General features: G+C 45.8%; 1 protein-coding gene across 5 annotated transcripts in view; it reads left to right on the forward strand.

Moving 5' to 3' along the window:
- IMPG2 (interphotoreceptor matrix proteoglycan 2) overlaps window positions 1-16542 on the forward strand; it is a 63588-nt gene that overhangs the window by 41472 nt on the left and 5574 nt on the right. For all 5 annotated transcript variants that reach the window (XR_005826254.1, XM_040583166.1, XM_040583169.1 and 2 more), the window contains exons 8-16: window positions 474-635; window positions 3583-3641; window positions 4753-4770; window positions 6775-7019; window positions 7650-7732; window positions 11448-11772; window positions 12236-13962; window positions 14806-15025; window positions 16214-16424. Coding sequence is in view for 4 of the 5 variants with exons in the window: in XM_040583166.1 (XP_040439100.1) it covers window positions 474-635; window positions 3583-3641; window positions 4753-4770; window positions 6775-7019; window positions 7650-7732; window positions 11448-11772; window positions 12236-13962; window positions 14806-15025; window positions 16214-16424 (3050 nt within the window). In the remaining variant the exon portion in view is untranslated. The remainder of the gene's footprint in view (window positions 1-473; window positions 636-3582; window positions 3642-4752; window positions 4771-6774; window positions 7020-7649; window positions 7733-11447; window positions 11773-12235; window positions 13963-14805; window positions 15026-16213; window positions 16425-16542) is intronic.

Here is a 16542-nt window from a genome sequence, read left to right on the forward strand (position 1 = left end):
GGCTCTACTCCATTACTGCACAGGGCAGGCGTGGTGCTGATGGCTGAAGTGGGCATGCTGTACTTTGCACCAGTTTTCGTGTGTCATTAAGTATATCCGTGACCATCAGTGTGGCCACCACTGCTGCCCTGAGGTGTTCCTGTCCGGACAGTATTGATGGAGAGGGCTCAGGTTTTCTGCCCCATCACCAGCCAGAGAAGCCTCCAGGTTTGCAGCAGCTGGAGGAGTTTCTGGCCCACGTAAGAAAGACGTTTGAACCCAGGCTTAGGAATGTAGGGTACTGTTGACAGATGGCAGGTCATATGTGTACATATGTACCTAGGAATGCTTTTTACATGGAGTAAATCCAGGATAGGTAGGAAGCTGGTCTGTGGTGAGTAATGAGGATTTATTTCTTATAAAAAACCTGAAAGTCAAAACAACAACAAAAGGCATTAAATCACCTGTTTTCTCCCATCTTCCTTCCCTTCCAGATCAATAATGAGATCAAGAAGCAGGATGAGAAGCTAGTGAGACCTGCAGCTGAGCAGATGGTCGAGTTCAGCATTCTGATCGTTGGTGAAAAGTACAGCGAGGAGCTGAGTGATCCAGCTGCTGCGAAGCATCAGCTGCTCTCTCATCAGTTAATTTCTCAGGTGACGACCTCCCCTGACTTCCTTTCTCCCTTGTTGGCCCAGCGAAGCAGCAGCAGCAGCCAGCTCCCGCCTTAGGGCTGCCTGTTTCTCATGGGCTCTGCAGAACCAGCTTAGGGTTTTGTTGCCCGAGGTAGGCTGGAAAATGCTCACTGTGCGAATGGCCGGACTGTGTGACGCTGCGGCCTGCGACACGCTGCCCGAGGGAGCAGTGCCATACAGCCTGTGTAGCAGACCAGCGGCCAAAGGCCAGTTACTCTAGTTTTCTTTCTGTGTTTGCCATGAAATAACCTGCGGTCGTATTTGCAGGCAAGAGGTAAAAGTATGCCTTTGGGAGGCTCAGGAAATAATGCTGAACCCCTGAATGCAGACCTCACCTCAACAGGACCTTCCTGAAGGACTGACTGCGTGTGCACTTGCTCTCTTTCTCTCTGCCCCCCCCCCCCCCCCCCCCCCATATTTACTTTGTGTTAGCAAAAGAACCTATCAGATGTTATTAACAAATGAAAAACATTCCCACTTATTATAGTCCCTTTAAAGACCTATTTCTGCCACGGCTGACTTTGGCCTTACCACCCTGGCAGAATTTTTCAGTACCTCTCCCTGTCTGTGTTACTGCCGCAGAGCTTTTAAACTTGCAGAGAAGTGACAAGATTGTTGTTTGCCTCTTGATGCAACTTCATTAGCTCTTAAAGTTTTAGGACTTGAAATCCTAAATTTTAAAGATACGGCTAACATCTCTCTAGTGGCCGGTCTGCCTAGAGTTTCTTTCAGTGCTTTCTTATCTCCTTGTCCAGTTTGAATTCTTGCATAATGCACTTGGTTTGAAACTGGGGAGTGAAAAAGATGATTTCAAGGGTCTCAGCAAACGAGCCTGCCCATGCTCTCAGATGGCAGGATGTGACTTGGCTGCGGTCCAGAGCCATCAGCCGGTGCTGGGGGGCAGCCGCAGTCGTGCAGCTGTAGCACAGCATCAGTGGGGAGTGCAGGCAGAAGGCTCGGGGCCACCAGCACTTGCCTGTGTGGGCACGCTCCGGCAATCCTGCAGGTGCTGAGCACCAGGGCGGGACACAGGGTGTCCTGACAATTACATGGTGTCCAGATTTTGGACTGTAGAAGAAAGTCTGGCATCAGTCTAGAGCATCTGTGTAGACAGAGTAGATGAGAGATGAGGAAACGGGAATAAGCTGCAAACAGCAGGATTCATTCGTTATTTCTGCTCAGGAGTGACATTTCTTCCAATGAGTTGTTGTGCACTGCAGCGAGACGCTTTCTGGGATCTGGGCTGCTGAGACAACCCTTGCTCTTCAGTCACACCCGGAATCAGCAGCGCACGCGAGCACGTTTTAAAACTCTTCAGCCAGCTCTTAAGCACGCGCTTAAATGCCGTTGGAGTCAGTGGGAATGAAGCATGGTTTAGACTGTTAGGCACCTACTTCAAAGAAAAAATACATATGTGCATATGCATATAAATGTATACATATACGCATATATGCAGGATTTATTAAAACTTGATTTCAAGTTAATTTAATTTTAATTAAAATGTAATGTTTTAATTTGTATGCTACACATAAAGTTACTGGCCCACCAGTATACAAGCGCATATTTAAAGTGCAATCACACTGCTGTCTCCTAGCTTTCCTCTCCCTGTTGTTTCCAATATTTTTCAAAATGTTGTCTACAGCAATGGTAATTTTATTACCGTCGTTCCCTGGGGCAGAGAGTTTGCTTTCCTTTCTCTTGGGAGAGGCACCTAGGGTGCCAAGCAGCAGCATGTCATGAGGCTTATCTTTTCTCTAGCTTTGCTTCTTTCTTAGTGCCACCCAGTTGGGGTCCTTTGTTGAATCCCTTTTACTGGGGCTAACCCTGTGCCAGATCCCTGGCCTGATGGGAAAGACATGTACCCTTCACTGCAGCCAGAAAGCATCACCCCAACTGTCACAAGTTGCTAGCATAGGCTAGACGTCTTAATTTTCCTAGTTGCGTGGCCAAGTAGCCATGCCATAGTGTGTTTGTGTAAGAAATGTCAGATGGGACAGAAGCCACCTGGCACACGGATGTTCCACTCCTTTGATCCCTTGCCTGGTTTTCTCTGTGCTTGGATAAAGAAGCTCTTGAAAAAAAGAAAGTCGGCAGTGCTTCAATTGTTTAAGTCTCACCAGAGACAGTTTAAAAATAGGGAGATTGGGGAGGGAAAGAAGAATTTGAGGAGTAAAAAATAATCCTCAACTGGCAAGGATCTTTTTGGAGGAAGAACAAAACAAAACTCCAAACAGGCATGAACCTTCAATATTTTAATTCTTGGTTTTTGTCTTGTGTGACACAGCTGAATTAGGCCTGGATGTGCTGCCATTTTGCTGCCCTCGCTTGTCTCTTGCGTAGCGCTGCCATTCCCTCCTGAGCCCCTCCCGTGTTCGGGGCAGTGGGGACGAGCCCTGTTCTCCCTACAGAGCACATCAGTGCCTCTTCGGGCTCAAAAGGTCCCTGTTGCTACGGCGCCCGCTGCTCCTCTTGTTTAAGTTGCTAAGGTCCAAAGCATTTTCCTGACTTCTTTTTAACTCGGAGAGGTTCGGGAGGGAATGGAAACCTTTTGGGCAGAGAAGACTGAGAATGAGAGAAGGGATGTCGTTTGCTATGGGCAGTGCAGATCTCTGCAGGGTCTGTTTGAATCTCGCCCCGCCCTCTGAATGTTCCTGTATGGTTCTTGGGAAATGCTGGATGTTGTTGTTCTTACTTTCGCTTTTCCTTTTTTAGTAATGAAACAATGTCACTGAAACTCTTCTTCTGTAAAGACAGAGAATATTAAACTGTTTTTCTCGTATTAGATATAACAGCTGAGATAATTATTTGGTTTTGGTAAGAAAATGTTGAAAATACTTCTTGATTTTTCGTAAAAAATGACTAGGGTGGAGGAAATATGTGTTAATTTTTTGTTTTCTCCCCAAAATAGATCAGAAGTGTATTTGAAGGACTACCTGGATACAAAAGCATCCATATCCTGGATTACAGGTAAGCAGACGCTGACATGTGTGCAGTGACTGAAACTGATCATGGATGGGGGGGCGATGGGCTAGCGCCACACTCGGAAGAACGTCGGGCATGTGTTGTTGGAGTCCCTGGGATGTATTAACCAAAGGACAAGTGCTTTCCTGTTTGGTACCTCTATACAGAGGTTGAAATGGAAATACAGAATTGTATGTAAATGTAATCATCTCTTTTTTTGCTCCTGGCATCTACCAGAGATTCTCACATGATACGCTTGCCTTGATTTTAAGACAAGGCATTCTTATTAAAGATTCCATCCTAACATTAAGAGTTCTTTTCTAATGTAAAACTACTGTCTGATACTTCTTCAGTACTATTGACGTGTCCTAGTATTAAACAAGGAAGAACACAAAAACCTTTTTGGAAAAATGTGTATTTAAATTTTTTTTTCAACAACTTAATGTTAATTTGGGATGCCTCTAAAGGTTGGTGTTTAAGATGTGTAAAAGTCTTTTTTTTTTCTTTGGCCAAAGCAAAGGTGGGGGAATAGTTTGATAAGTGATACGCAATGTTTTAACTCTCTTTTTTGGCTGGAATATTCTAGCTAGAATACGGGCAGCTCAGGTGAGAAAGGTTTTATGGTTGGAACCCTAGGCTGCATTCGATTTCCAGCCTGGAAGGTAGCAAACCCTTCCATCTTGGTATCTGCAGTCCAATACATCTGCAAGCTCTTGGTTCCTTTGAGAAGGCAAATAAAAGGTTGATATTTCTGGCAAAGTATCCAGAGCCCTGTACTCTGCTGTACAAGACAAAAAAATGTGTTTGTAAACTAAACCTTTAGGATTAGTGCACCTTGATTTTCTGACAGCAATTTACCTGCATTATTTGCAGTAATTGCGATGGCTCTGCTCTGCTGATTCCTTGTGATCAACAAGAAGTATCTCAGTTCACTGAAAGTAGATCAGTACGTAGCAGAGTAACTATGCAGCTTATAACTATTTTGCGGTATGCTTTTCCAAATTTGTATGCCCTGTAGAATAACCAAAGCAAATTTGTTAAATTTGGAAGACTTGAAGGAAGTGATAACATTGATTTAACAGGTTTTGCTGTTGTTTTGTTGTGTTTCTATATGCAGACCTCCTGAGGACGGCAGGTAAAGACAGTTTTTTTACAGATATTATCATCATACAGCTGGAAAAACATGCTTAGCTGGAGGACATTGTGGGGGATTTGTAGTTTTGGCTCCAGAGTGAGATAGTTATCCAGCATAAATATTATGTGAGGGGGTTCTACCAGAAACTGCAAGTCACTGATCTGTTTTGATTATGGATAAATGTAATTTGCTTATTTAAGTTCTAATCATAAAAAACTACTTGGGGAAAATCTTCTTAAACACAAGTCAGCTACTGGGCTAACTTGTGTACGGGAGTGTCTTTTGTGAAGAAAACAAAATTGCTTAATGATGACTCAAGGTCTTTATGCTTTGCAGGAAAGTCTTGAGCAGGTATGGAATGATTATTATTACAGAAATTAAAGTAGGTAAGAAAACCATAGCTGTCCAGCAAAGGCAGCTGGCTTGGCTACCTCAAGGCCAGAGGTGCTGCACATCTTTGCAGTAGTTTTGTAAACGTGACTGAGCAAAAGATGGGATCAGTCTGGACTTGGGTTTCATCAGACATATGGAGATTAAGCATCCAAAATTCCCCTCCTTGAGTATTTTAAGAATTTCATAAGACAGAAAATGAACTGCAGCCTTTAACTTGATGAAAGGCTCCCTTTTGTGTCTTAGCAAAGGCATAGCCAGTTTCCACAAACAGTTTTACAGAGAATGAGCATTTTAACTTTAGATGAAAGGGTAGAAAACACAACTCTCTTCACAAACAACAGTGCCTTAAAGCCACCCTCTCCTACTCTGCACTTCTGCAGGCTGATGCATGCAGCTGTTCACAGCGGCTGTGTTCCAAGCACCAGATGTTTTAGCCCTTTCCAGACAGATGAGGGTGTCATAGTTATTCGTTAGGAATTACTAACTGCAACTGACAGCACAGTTGTATTAAGCTTCGATGTTACTTCTGGGGAACATACTGTGTTCAGTCTTTGCTGTGCCTTTTCACTGCTGCTGACTTTTCTTTCCCCTGCTGCCAGTGAGCGCCCAGGTGAGCCTTTGGTGGGCTCAGTTCCATGACACAGCCAGCAGTGAAGCTCCAGCGGCTCCTGACACACAGCAGTCAGCGTTTGCTGATTACGCCTCTGTTGTGTCTGGTGCTGGGGCTTTGGAGGCTTCTCTGAGGAGAGCCATCCTTTAGCAATCCAGTCCAGCTCTGTGGAATGAAGAGGACCTGTCTTTGGAGCACTTTTTTCTAACACTTCATAGTTTACTTCATGTTCTTGCTGTGCCTGGTGTACTGGCAAAACATGATATATTTTCTAAAGCTCCCCTGTGCTCATGCCCAGTGCATGGTAACGTGATTGCTGCCTACGCTGTCACGTGGGAGGGGACATCCAGGCATCTTTGGGAAAAGAAAATGGAGGAGGGCTGATATGAAAAAAGCTATGCTGTACACAGATGCAAAACGTAGTTAAAGAAGAAATGATCAAATGAGTCTAGAAAAATGTTCCCAGTGATGAACTCTATTAAATAGCATCTCATCACTATTAAAGACATGAATTCAAGTAGATTGACGCTGCACAGTGACGGCGATCAGGGCCCCTCCGGCTACAGTAGGTTGCTACTATATACAGCCTGGTTTTCCTGGCTGTTTTCATACCTCAGAGCCGTTCCCATCATTTGGCATGATCTTAAAGTTGTCACTCCCAGCGCTGCGTGCCGGTGGGCCCGTTGATAATGCTAGCAGAAAGCCAACGTCCTGGTCTGTCTGCCGCGCTCCTGCTGGGGCCAACCTGACAGCAGGTGCTGGTAGCCTTTTCCATGAGGACTTTGCAGTGGTGGAAAGCACAGGCAGGCAGACACAAGTGTGAAAAGAATTACGTTGTTTTTATTTAGGATCCTTTAAAGTAATATATTTTTATATTAAAAGAGAGTATTGACACAGTAATGACCCCACATTTCTTGGGGGGAAAAAAAATCACACTGTTTGCTATACATCGGAAAACCTTGCATCTCTCATCTGTGTTTTTTCTCTTTGTACAACTGAAGCGGGGTGGAAGTTCGCTATGCTGTTACGTTTGATGGAAAAGCCATCAGCAATGCCACCTGGGACCTCATCAACCTTCATTCCAACAAGGTGGAGGACAACTCCTTTATGGGCATAGAGGATAATCCAACAGTTGTGTACACCATCAGTGATTTCCGAGATTACGTTGCTGAAATACTTCAGAAAAATGCCTTGCTTGAAAACACGTCCTTGTCTTTAGACCCTAACTCTCTCCAGCTTACTAACGGTGGGTATTAATTATGATGCACTGGTTGGCCATGCATCTGCAGTTTTATAAAATAAATCTCAGATGAGTTAATTATTCAGCTGCTCTCTGAATAATTAAAAGGAAACAACAAGACCAACTGTTTTGTAGCTTGTTTTGCTCTGATCTTAACCAGGCTAAGCCATTAGCAGTAGTATCCCCTTCTTAATCCATTAATTTGCCTCTTAGGTTTTTTTGTTCTTTGACACAGAGGTTTGTGGTATGCAATTTTGGCAATACTTCCAAAAATTAACAGGACTAGAAGGGGAGACATGGTTCACATGATGCTTGCTGCGCCAAGATGACCATCAGCTGAGTAGCCGTGTGCTGGCCTTGAGCAGGCGAAGGGAATGGCTGCTTTACTGCTGAATGTTCCAGAACCCTGCTGGAGGTGGCGGGGCAGTGCTGCCTGCCCCTCTGCTCTCCTCTGCCCCCAGTACTTCCCGTCAGTGATCCGAGGGCATTTCCAGAAACAAAATCTCGCTGGCAAACCTTTGGAAAAGATTTTACTTCCAAATCTGAGATGAGGGAGGTTTTTCAGTCACTCTTCCAAAGCAGCTTCCCCGCACTGCTACTGCAGCCTTTAGATACCAAGTATTTTTATTTCCACAGTGAAAGAAATACTACACCCGGCACCAGAAGACCCATCCTGGATTACAGAACATCCAGCTGTGCTGGGGCGCCCGGAGCTCGACGTGAGTACAGTCGTGAGTACAGTCCAGTTCCGAGTGACAGCCTGTGGACACAGCCGAGCAGCTTAACTCGGCAGGGCAGAGCCGCAGCCAGCACCCAGCGCTGCCTGCCCTGTTGGTCATGCAGAATAAGCAGTAAGGCAGGCACACCTTACACAGGGGTAAAACCTCTGGTGTCATCTCTCAGCTGATAATTTGGCATCTCTTGTGTAACGGTTTCCCGTGATTGTCTTCCATCACCTGGCAGCGCCGTGCTCCTGGCTGTGCAGCCGGGCCTTGCTTCTTGGGCTTCCTTTGCTTTGTCATAACGGTCAGACTGAATTGCTCTAAAGACACGATTCTTCCCGCAGTACTGCCCGCCTTTGGAAGGCGAGAAACGGGCGTCAGCACTAAGGCTGGCTGGAGGAGGTCAGATGGTAATTTCCATATGCTCCTTCTGTTACTGTATTGCTCTCACTGAAAGTTCTCAGGTCAGTTTTAAAATGATGTCTATCCCCTTAATGCCAGCAGAGGAACCACAGAAAAGTAATAGGCGGTAGGTTCTTTTTTTTTTCTTTTTTTTTTCTTTTTTTTTTTTTTTTTTAATCCCCTCTTGAAATTGTGATTACCTCCTCTGATGACCTCTGGAACAACAGAGTCAGGACACAGACTGAGGTTCCCCGTGGGACAGGAGACCTGGCTTCCCTGACCATGTCTGTGCGATGCAGAGGGACCAAAGGCGGTGCCAGCTCTGCCAGCAGCTGGGGCGGCCGAATGGGGGAGCCGTGCCCGGCAGGCTTCTGCTCCGTGTGTGCTTGTGGAGCAGCGATGTGCCTTCCAGGGGGAAGTGAGCTCATCTTGTGCCACAAAATCCAGGTCCCCCTGTGCTTGACAGCAGGTTTTTGCCAAGTTCACGATGAGATAAGGTTGTGAGCACAGACACATTTAATTTCAGGCCAACTTCTTAGATTTTTATGGAAGTAAAATCTGCATTTGCTTCACAGAACCCAAATATTCTTGTCAGTACAGTCACAGGTATAACATCCTTAATTTCAGGCCAGTTTTCCCCGAGTTTTAAAAACTTATCATTGATGTCTAAAATGCAAATTCATATGGATTTGCCATAAATGGCTTAAACATGGTGTGGATAAACGTGAATTTAACTCATCTTTCAGGAAAGGGCTTTCTCTTTGCTAGAGCTATATAACTAGATTAAAATGTTGCAGATGTTTATTTCAGTAAGACGGAGAGTTCTGCAATCTTTACACTCTATCCGTGGGTGCTCGGATAGATGTGCAGGCAAGATTTTAGAGCAGAGGCAGCTTTGCAACAATAGATTTTTAAATCAGGTTTAGGGAATAGTGCGTACAAGTAAAATCCGGAAGTTAACGATTTTCTAATCATGGACTATGAGTAATAATGTCATTTATGTCTTTAGTCAAAACCTCTAATAATGTAAAAGATATTGAGTGTATCCAAACAACAGCTGGCTACAATCTGCAATACATAGATAATTTGGGAAGTAACTTGAGATAAATTCAAGAAAATCAAACAGGCTTAAACAATATACAAGGCTGAATAGATTAGTCAATTACTTCCACAGGTGTCAAACCTTTCTGGTTCCAAGTAGATGCTGTTAAGTAGAACCGTTACCTATGAAAAAGAATTTTGCTATTATTTTTCTTAGGCGATTTAAGTTGGACTTGTATTATCATACATACTCGTGACATAATGTGGGACTGTCATGACTGTCTAATTGCTAGCAGATGGTACCAACTGATCATTAATTCTTTTCTTTGAGCTTTACAGCTTTTAAAAGCTGAAGAAAAAATCAAGTCTAGTTTTTGAAATCCGTATTTTCTTGTTATTTCTGTTGAGTTGTAACAGGTAGAATGCTCTAGCTTGCTGAATGCAATGCTTTTCTGGCAGCACAAAATGGAAAATCAGGGAGGGGATTCAGTATTTGCAGTCATCTGTCATATTCGTAAGCCTTTCAAAAGACATTAGCGAAAACCAGAACTTGCCAATATGATATTAAACTTGTTAATATAATATATTGCACTGTAATAAGAATCTTTGAATAATGTTAGTTGTCATAGGAACATCTATCCACATTCAAATAAATGAAGTGCAATATCTGGCAACTGAATGCTTACATTAAAAAAAAAAGTATTAAGACACTATTGCTAGTTGTCCTTATTCATTCTTTATGGAATTTATATGTGTAATTTGTTTCTAATTTTGCACAGTAACTCTTTTAGAGCTTTATTTATAGTGGTTAAATTTGCCAAAAAAGATAATTGCTGTAGCACATGTCTGTATGGTGTATATATACTTTTCAACTGATTGTTAACCATATAAATGAAAAAAATGTGTGTAGACTGTGGTGTCATAACAACTGGCTGCAAAAATGTGATCAATACAGGACAACAAATAATTTAAGAAAAATACCTGAACTGGCTTGTTTCCAAAGTGATTAAATGCAGCTTGAATGAAGTTGAAAAATCTAATTCACCCATATTTCAACCAGGAGTAAAATTTAAAATTGAAAAGTATTTGGACTCTTCCTGGTATTCATGCCGGCCAAGTCGCGGAAAGAGATTAGACAGGAGTGGTAAGCTAGGGAAGTGGTTAAAACAGTTTTGGACCATAATACGTATTACAGAAACCTATGCCCGCTGCCCATGTAACTTTACCCATCACCATCAGCGGCTGGTTAGCACTTACTAAATTGCTGCTTCTTGAAATTGTTTGGCAAGTTTTCATCCCTCAGGTGTTTTTTTGTCCTTATCAGACTGTTGCAAGGGGTTGATATGTGGGCAGGTACCCATGTGAAGCACTAATTCCTGAGTTTTAGACAGTCAGCTTGCTTCTGTAGCCTTGACCTAATAACTTAATTTCTTCATTGTTTTTTCCCGGCAGAATTGCCTCATGAGACACCGTGGTAGCATATTTAAGGATGAATACAGTGCTAAGCATTCCAGCCGTAAACCTAATACTGATTGGGGCACGGAGCAGTAAGCAAGCGGTGTGCAGAACGGAAATTTAAAAACAAATTCTTTTTGCACATTTCAAGCAATTCACAAATTCATTGTGCATGGTCTCTTGTTCATCTTAACTGCTGATTATTTTTTAATTATTATTTTCTGCAAAGGCATATCAGCTTTGAGATGAAGTTATTCTGGGTTCTAAACATTCTTTACGTTATGGTCTGTCTTCCCATATGCACACGCTAAGAGGTAGCAGCACATGCCCACAGGGCACGCATGCATTCAAGTTCAACTTCTGAACTGTTTTATGTATCACAGTAATTATAATGTTGCAGTCACTATATTGACTATGTAGCTGGTGAATAATAGCTATTTAAGAGCCCTTCGTGCCGAAGGAAGGCAGGCAGTACCACGCGCACTTATCTTAAATCAGCATCCAAGAGATCCCTCTTTTCAGTGAGGACAGGAGGTGGGGTGGGGCAGGCGGCCAGCCTCCCACTGCCACAGGTGGGGTTGCACTCCAAACGATCCCACCAGCTTCCTCCCCTTTTAGTGGGCATGGCTGGGCATGACAGTGTGTCACGGGATGTGTGTGTGGTACGTACATTGCGCATGGGTACATCCCTGCCCCCCCCCCAGCGCGGCCCCCGTGCCGGCCGCTGCCCACGCCGCTCCGTGCGCAGCCCCACACGGACAGCCGCTGCCTCCGCAGCAGGCGTGGAGATACTAACGGTGGGTTTGTGTTCCAGGACAGCACCTTTCTAGCTGAACGCCCTTCAGCAGATGAATCGACTGTCAGCAATACCCTGCCCCTGGATTTCACCAAACCAGATTCCCCTTCAGACAGCGGCCAGACCAGTGACAATGAAATCCGGCCAAGACCAGAAAATCTGGTCTCTGAGACCAGTTTGGCGCCCGAAGCACCGCTCTCCTTGGAGGCTGATGTCACTTCTTTGCCTGATGGGCTGAATTTAGAGGATGGGAAGCAGAGTCCTCGTTTGGTCACCACACCAGCATTAGGGCGTGATTCTGTGGACACCCTGGAATGGCTTCCAGCCCCCAGCTCTTCAGATGGTAAGTTAATGCCACTGCCTGAACCCTTCGTGTGGCCGGCAGCCTTCCCTGACACTCACCAAAGGTGTAGAGTTCGCCAAAATGACTTTTCAGAAACATCTGAAAAATTGGTTCTTTCCCTGATAGTTTTTGCCTTTCCCGTGTGCACCGTATCCAAGGTCAATGTGCTGTGGTAAAATGTTTGTAACGGCTACTAACGCCCGTTTGCCCCTTCAGGAACCGGCACGCACGCGGTGCTTTGTCAGTTGTATAGAATTATTTCGCTGTGTCTGAACTTGGCCCATAGACGATCCCAATAAAAAGTGGGAGAGGTCAACAGGGGTCCTTCTGACTTTGGCATACAAAGGCCAGGACATATTATGGGGAAACGAGCTGAATACAGATCTACAGACAGTAAAATGAATGCATCCTGACACTTTTTATCATAAATAACAACTAATTGGAAATTTATTTTTATTTTTAGTGTTTGAAGATACTGGACCATCTGAAGACCTTTTGCCTTCAAGTCGTCCTCACCTCGTGCCTGAAGAAACTCCATCTACAGATGACTATGCAGCTCCCCTGCCTTCTGCACCAACAGTGGCCTCTTCGTCAGTCACAGAGACTGGTATTAAAGAAACAGCATCTGCTGAGAAGGAAGCAGGAGCTCCGGGTAGCCCTGCAGGCAGTAACAGCGCAGGCTCTGTGTTGCCTGAGTCTGTGGAAGAAACTCCTTTTCCCTTGGAAGTACACCCTATGGAAGACGAAACTGATATGTACCTTGGAGTTATAAATGACGACGGGTCTGGTTCCACTTCTGATGGTTCAGGAAAAGAAATGGAATCAAATATTTGGCCTTGGGAAGAAGCAACGCTAGAACCAGTTTTCTACCCTGGTCCCGACACCTGGGTTGAAGACGACAATGAGTCCTTGTTAATCAGAAGAGAGGATATTTCTGATGGCATGATCTTAGACTATATTCTTAACTCTAGGAATAAATTAGATGATGATCCTTCCAAAGATGAGAATGAAGGCACAGCTAATATAAAAGAGGATTTCCTCGACGAGTCTGAAATATTTGTCTTTCCAGAGACTACAACTCAGCAGGTGCCTCTGTTACAGACATCATCTGTGGAACCGTCTACACAGACAGAAACACTCGGCATGTACGAGTCTTCTTTTGTTAAACCATCCTTGGTTCTGGAGCCTTCAGTGGACCATTCCTTTTTAGACATGCCAACCGGAGTGACCCCTGGGTCACCACACAGTACACTCGCACTGCCTGTGGAAGACAGTCTCCTTACATCCACAGGGACCGTCAGAACGGAGCAACCTGAAGAGTCCAGTGTAGGTCAGAACTTCATTTCTGAAGCAGATGAACACCAAAGCAAAGACAGGCCAGCGACAGAAGAACTATTCACAGTGGAGCAGGCAGATGGAACTGAAGCTGCTACAATAGGCCACTTGGACACAAGCTCTTCAGAAGCTATTCTGACTGCAGATCCTTCCACGGTAAACCCTGATGCTTCCGTGGAAGAGCAGCACACCCTAGATTCGTCGTTGGCAGGCCGAGATGTTACTGGGTCAGCAGTGAAGAAACCAGCTAGCGTCTGGCCTACTGCCAGAGCCCTAGAAAACTCACTGGATCAGACAGCGCCATCAGCAGCGCCAACTGCCGCTCGAGTTTCAACCGCAGTTCCTCCAGTGATACATCAGACCACTGCTCTAGGGGGCTTCGCTGGGCAGGGCAGTACGGACCATGGCACGCACGTTTCCATGAGTCTCAGCACCGTTATGAACCCTCACATAACGGTGAGTGTAACAGGCGCTGCTGAGCTTCCGTCCCATCTCCCTCCTGCGGGATCCATGGCATCCTCTGCGGCCACAACAAAGCTGGGAGAGGAAGTGACGAGAGCCCTGAATGTCGCGGCGGAGCTGGACCGTGTGAGCACTGCCCGCGTCTCCCCCGAGCTGACTGAGGAGGGAAGGAGCATGACAGAGAGTCACGTGGAGCTCACAACTCGCCTCCAGTCCACAGAGATGGCCAGCATGGCTTGGGCCACACACGAAAATCGTGACAGTACCCCTGTCCCATCACGAGCTCTAGTTGTGTTTTTCAGCCTTCGGGTTACCAACATGATGTTTTCAGAGGACCTGTTCAATAAAAACTCCCCTGAATACAAAGCATTGGAGCAGCGGTTCTTGGAACTGGTAAGAATCACTTCTGTACTGAATGTCCGTGGCCAAACAGACAAAAAATTTTGGTAAATGAGTTCGTCTGCTTGCTTTTGCACAGAGCAACTCAAGACTGGTCTTTACAGATATGATTTCTGTTCCTCTGTGGGAAAATTCTGCCTGCAAGTGGGGTGTGTGGGGGGTGTTGTTTGGCTTCTATTCAGTCAGTGTCTCCAAAGTGTCTGTTTTTTTAGTGTTATGGACCAGATGCTCTGCTTGTGTCAATAAATGTAGCAGCGTACCTGGGGTCCCTACCCACTCCCCTTACCTGCTTCCAGAGCGCTCTGTATTTAGCTGGGGGTGGGGAGAGAGAATAAACGGGGGCTGTGGCGATGCCACCCTTCTGCAGCATTCAACCCATCCCAAGTAACAGGTACTTCAGGGAACTCAGCAGTTCCTCAACTGATGGCTAGTGAATCCCCCCAGCAGTTACACAGCAATGAATGTCAGATTTTAACCTGGGAATTGCCCTCTCCCAACCGGAACGAACGTTTTGTTGTGGAAGATGGAGGGAAGGAGAAGGGAGGGACGGGGACATACTTGAACGGAACAACCCATCAAACCGTGAGCATGCCTGGTGCTCGGATCAAGGCAGAGCACTACGTGTGTCCCGAGAACAGTATTTCTGACCTGCAGATTTTTGGACACTTGTCTGCGTGTGGGCAGCGGGCTCCTGGCAGGCTGCCTGCAGCGGCCCCCGCTGGGCAGTTCTGCTGGACAGCACAGCGCAGAGCCCCGCTGTCTGGGGTGGTAACAGTGCAGCTGCCTCCAGCAGTGGTGCAGCCATACAGCTCTTCCACCCCGTCCCCTGTGTTGCAGCTGGTGCCCTACCTTCAGTCAAATCTGACGGGCTTCCAGAACCTGGAGATCCTGAACTTCAGAAATGGCAGCATTGTGGTGAACAGCCGAATGAAATTTGCCAAACCTGTGCCTCGGAACGTTACCAATGCTGTGTACATGATCCTGGAAGACTTCTGCAACACTGCATATCACACCATGAACCTGGCCATCGATAAATACTCCCTGGATGTGGAATCAGGTAAGGATGGCAGGGGAATGCAGTTTAGAGCCAAGGGATTTAAAGCAACTTCTACTTCAAGAACTCACTAAGGATCCCAGTGGCTCAGGACACGGCTCGCTGCTTTTCGCAGGCTTGGCTTTAGAAAGAGTCTTTCAGAGAGTTCAACCAAACCAACGCATGAAAATCTGTTAAGGGACTAAAGAGATCCAAATCTGAGTGAATCCAGACTGAGCAAACTGTATGGGGCCCATACAGAAATATGGGGGCAAAACCAGCTCACGTTAACACTCTGTGTAACGCCACTGCACTTTCACGGGGGAGGGGAGGGGGGGGGGGGGGGGGGGGGGGGGGCAGACTGGCCAGCCGGAGCAGTGGTGCCCATCTCCCTTGTGCTTAGTTTCACGTGTGGTTTGAACTTACTCCACGGGGTGGGCATTGGCACAGGTAACAGCTGCTGCCTCACTCCTGCGGTGAGCTCTTGTTGCACAAAAAAGTCACAGGCCCTCTTAGTTCACTTTCTGATACAGGGAGAAAGTTTCCTCTCGGTCCACGTTAGCCAGTAGTTTACCATGTCAGCAACTCTGAAATATTTCCTCTTTGAAGGTTAGAGGAAAATAATGGTGCTGACCTGTTGGCAAATTGCAGCTGTTGTTCCAAGGTAGCTCTCTTATAAAGATGGTCAGATTAGCATGACGCATCTTCTGGTTTTGATCATTTAACTGCATGCCAGGGTGAGGTATCTCAAATGCTACACACCTTCCTTGCAGACACAAAGGCAGATCCCCTCACAGTAAGTAGTGAGTGCCCACAGTCCCCATGCCCCCCCGTATACTGCTTAGGTTTTCTGTAACAAGAAATACTGGAGATCAGCTGTGTTTTACTCATTTGCAAAATACAGTTCCAGCAGACAGAGAACATCTGAGTACTGCACATTCCAATAAGGAAAAGAGCACTTTATACTTGCTTTTTTGATTGGCTTGTTGGGTGGTCTTAGCTGTAGCACTGACACGTGCTGTGCAGAGGAACACATCCTAGTGCTTGTTCACCTTAGCAGAACCTGTTGTAACTCAGGGAAGGTGCGTGCTGGATTTCTGTGGGTTATTTTAACTAACAGACCATTAGAGAAAATGGCAGCAGCCAGCCAGCACTTCACCTCGGTTGAGGTTCTCCTCTGTTGTTACAATTTTCCGCTCTGTGTGTTCTCAGGCGAGCAAGCAGATCCCTGCAAGTTCCAGGCCTGCAACGAGTTCTCTGAATGCATAGTAAATCGCTGGAGCGGGGAAGCTGAGTGCGTCTGCAATCCTGGCTACCTGAGCATCGACGGGCTGCCGTGCAATAGTATTTGTGATCTGCAACCAAACTTCTGCCTGAACGATGGGAAGTGCGACATAAGCCCTGGGCAAGGGGCCATCTGTAGGTAGGTCAGTCCTGCTGTCTGAAGTACGTGTGTCCCGTATGGAAACCCCGTACTGCCTCCTCTGTTGTAGCATTCTGCAAGACTGGTCCAAAATTCCATAAGGTAACGTGTAACAAGT

Source organism: Falco naumanni, chromosome 2 (assembly GCF_017639655.2).
Source record: "Falco naumanni isolate bFalNau1 chromosome 2, bFalNau1.pat, whole genome shotgun sequence".
NCBI classification, from domain to species: Eukaryota; Metazoa; Chordata; class Aves; order Falconiformes; family Falconidae; genus Falco; species Falco naumanni.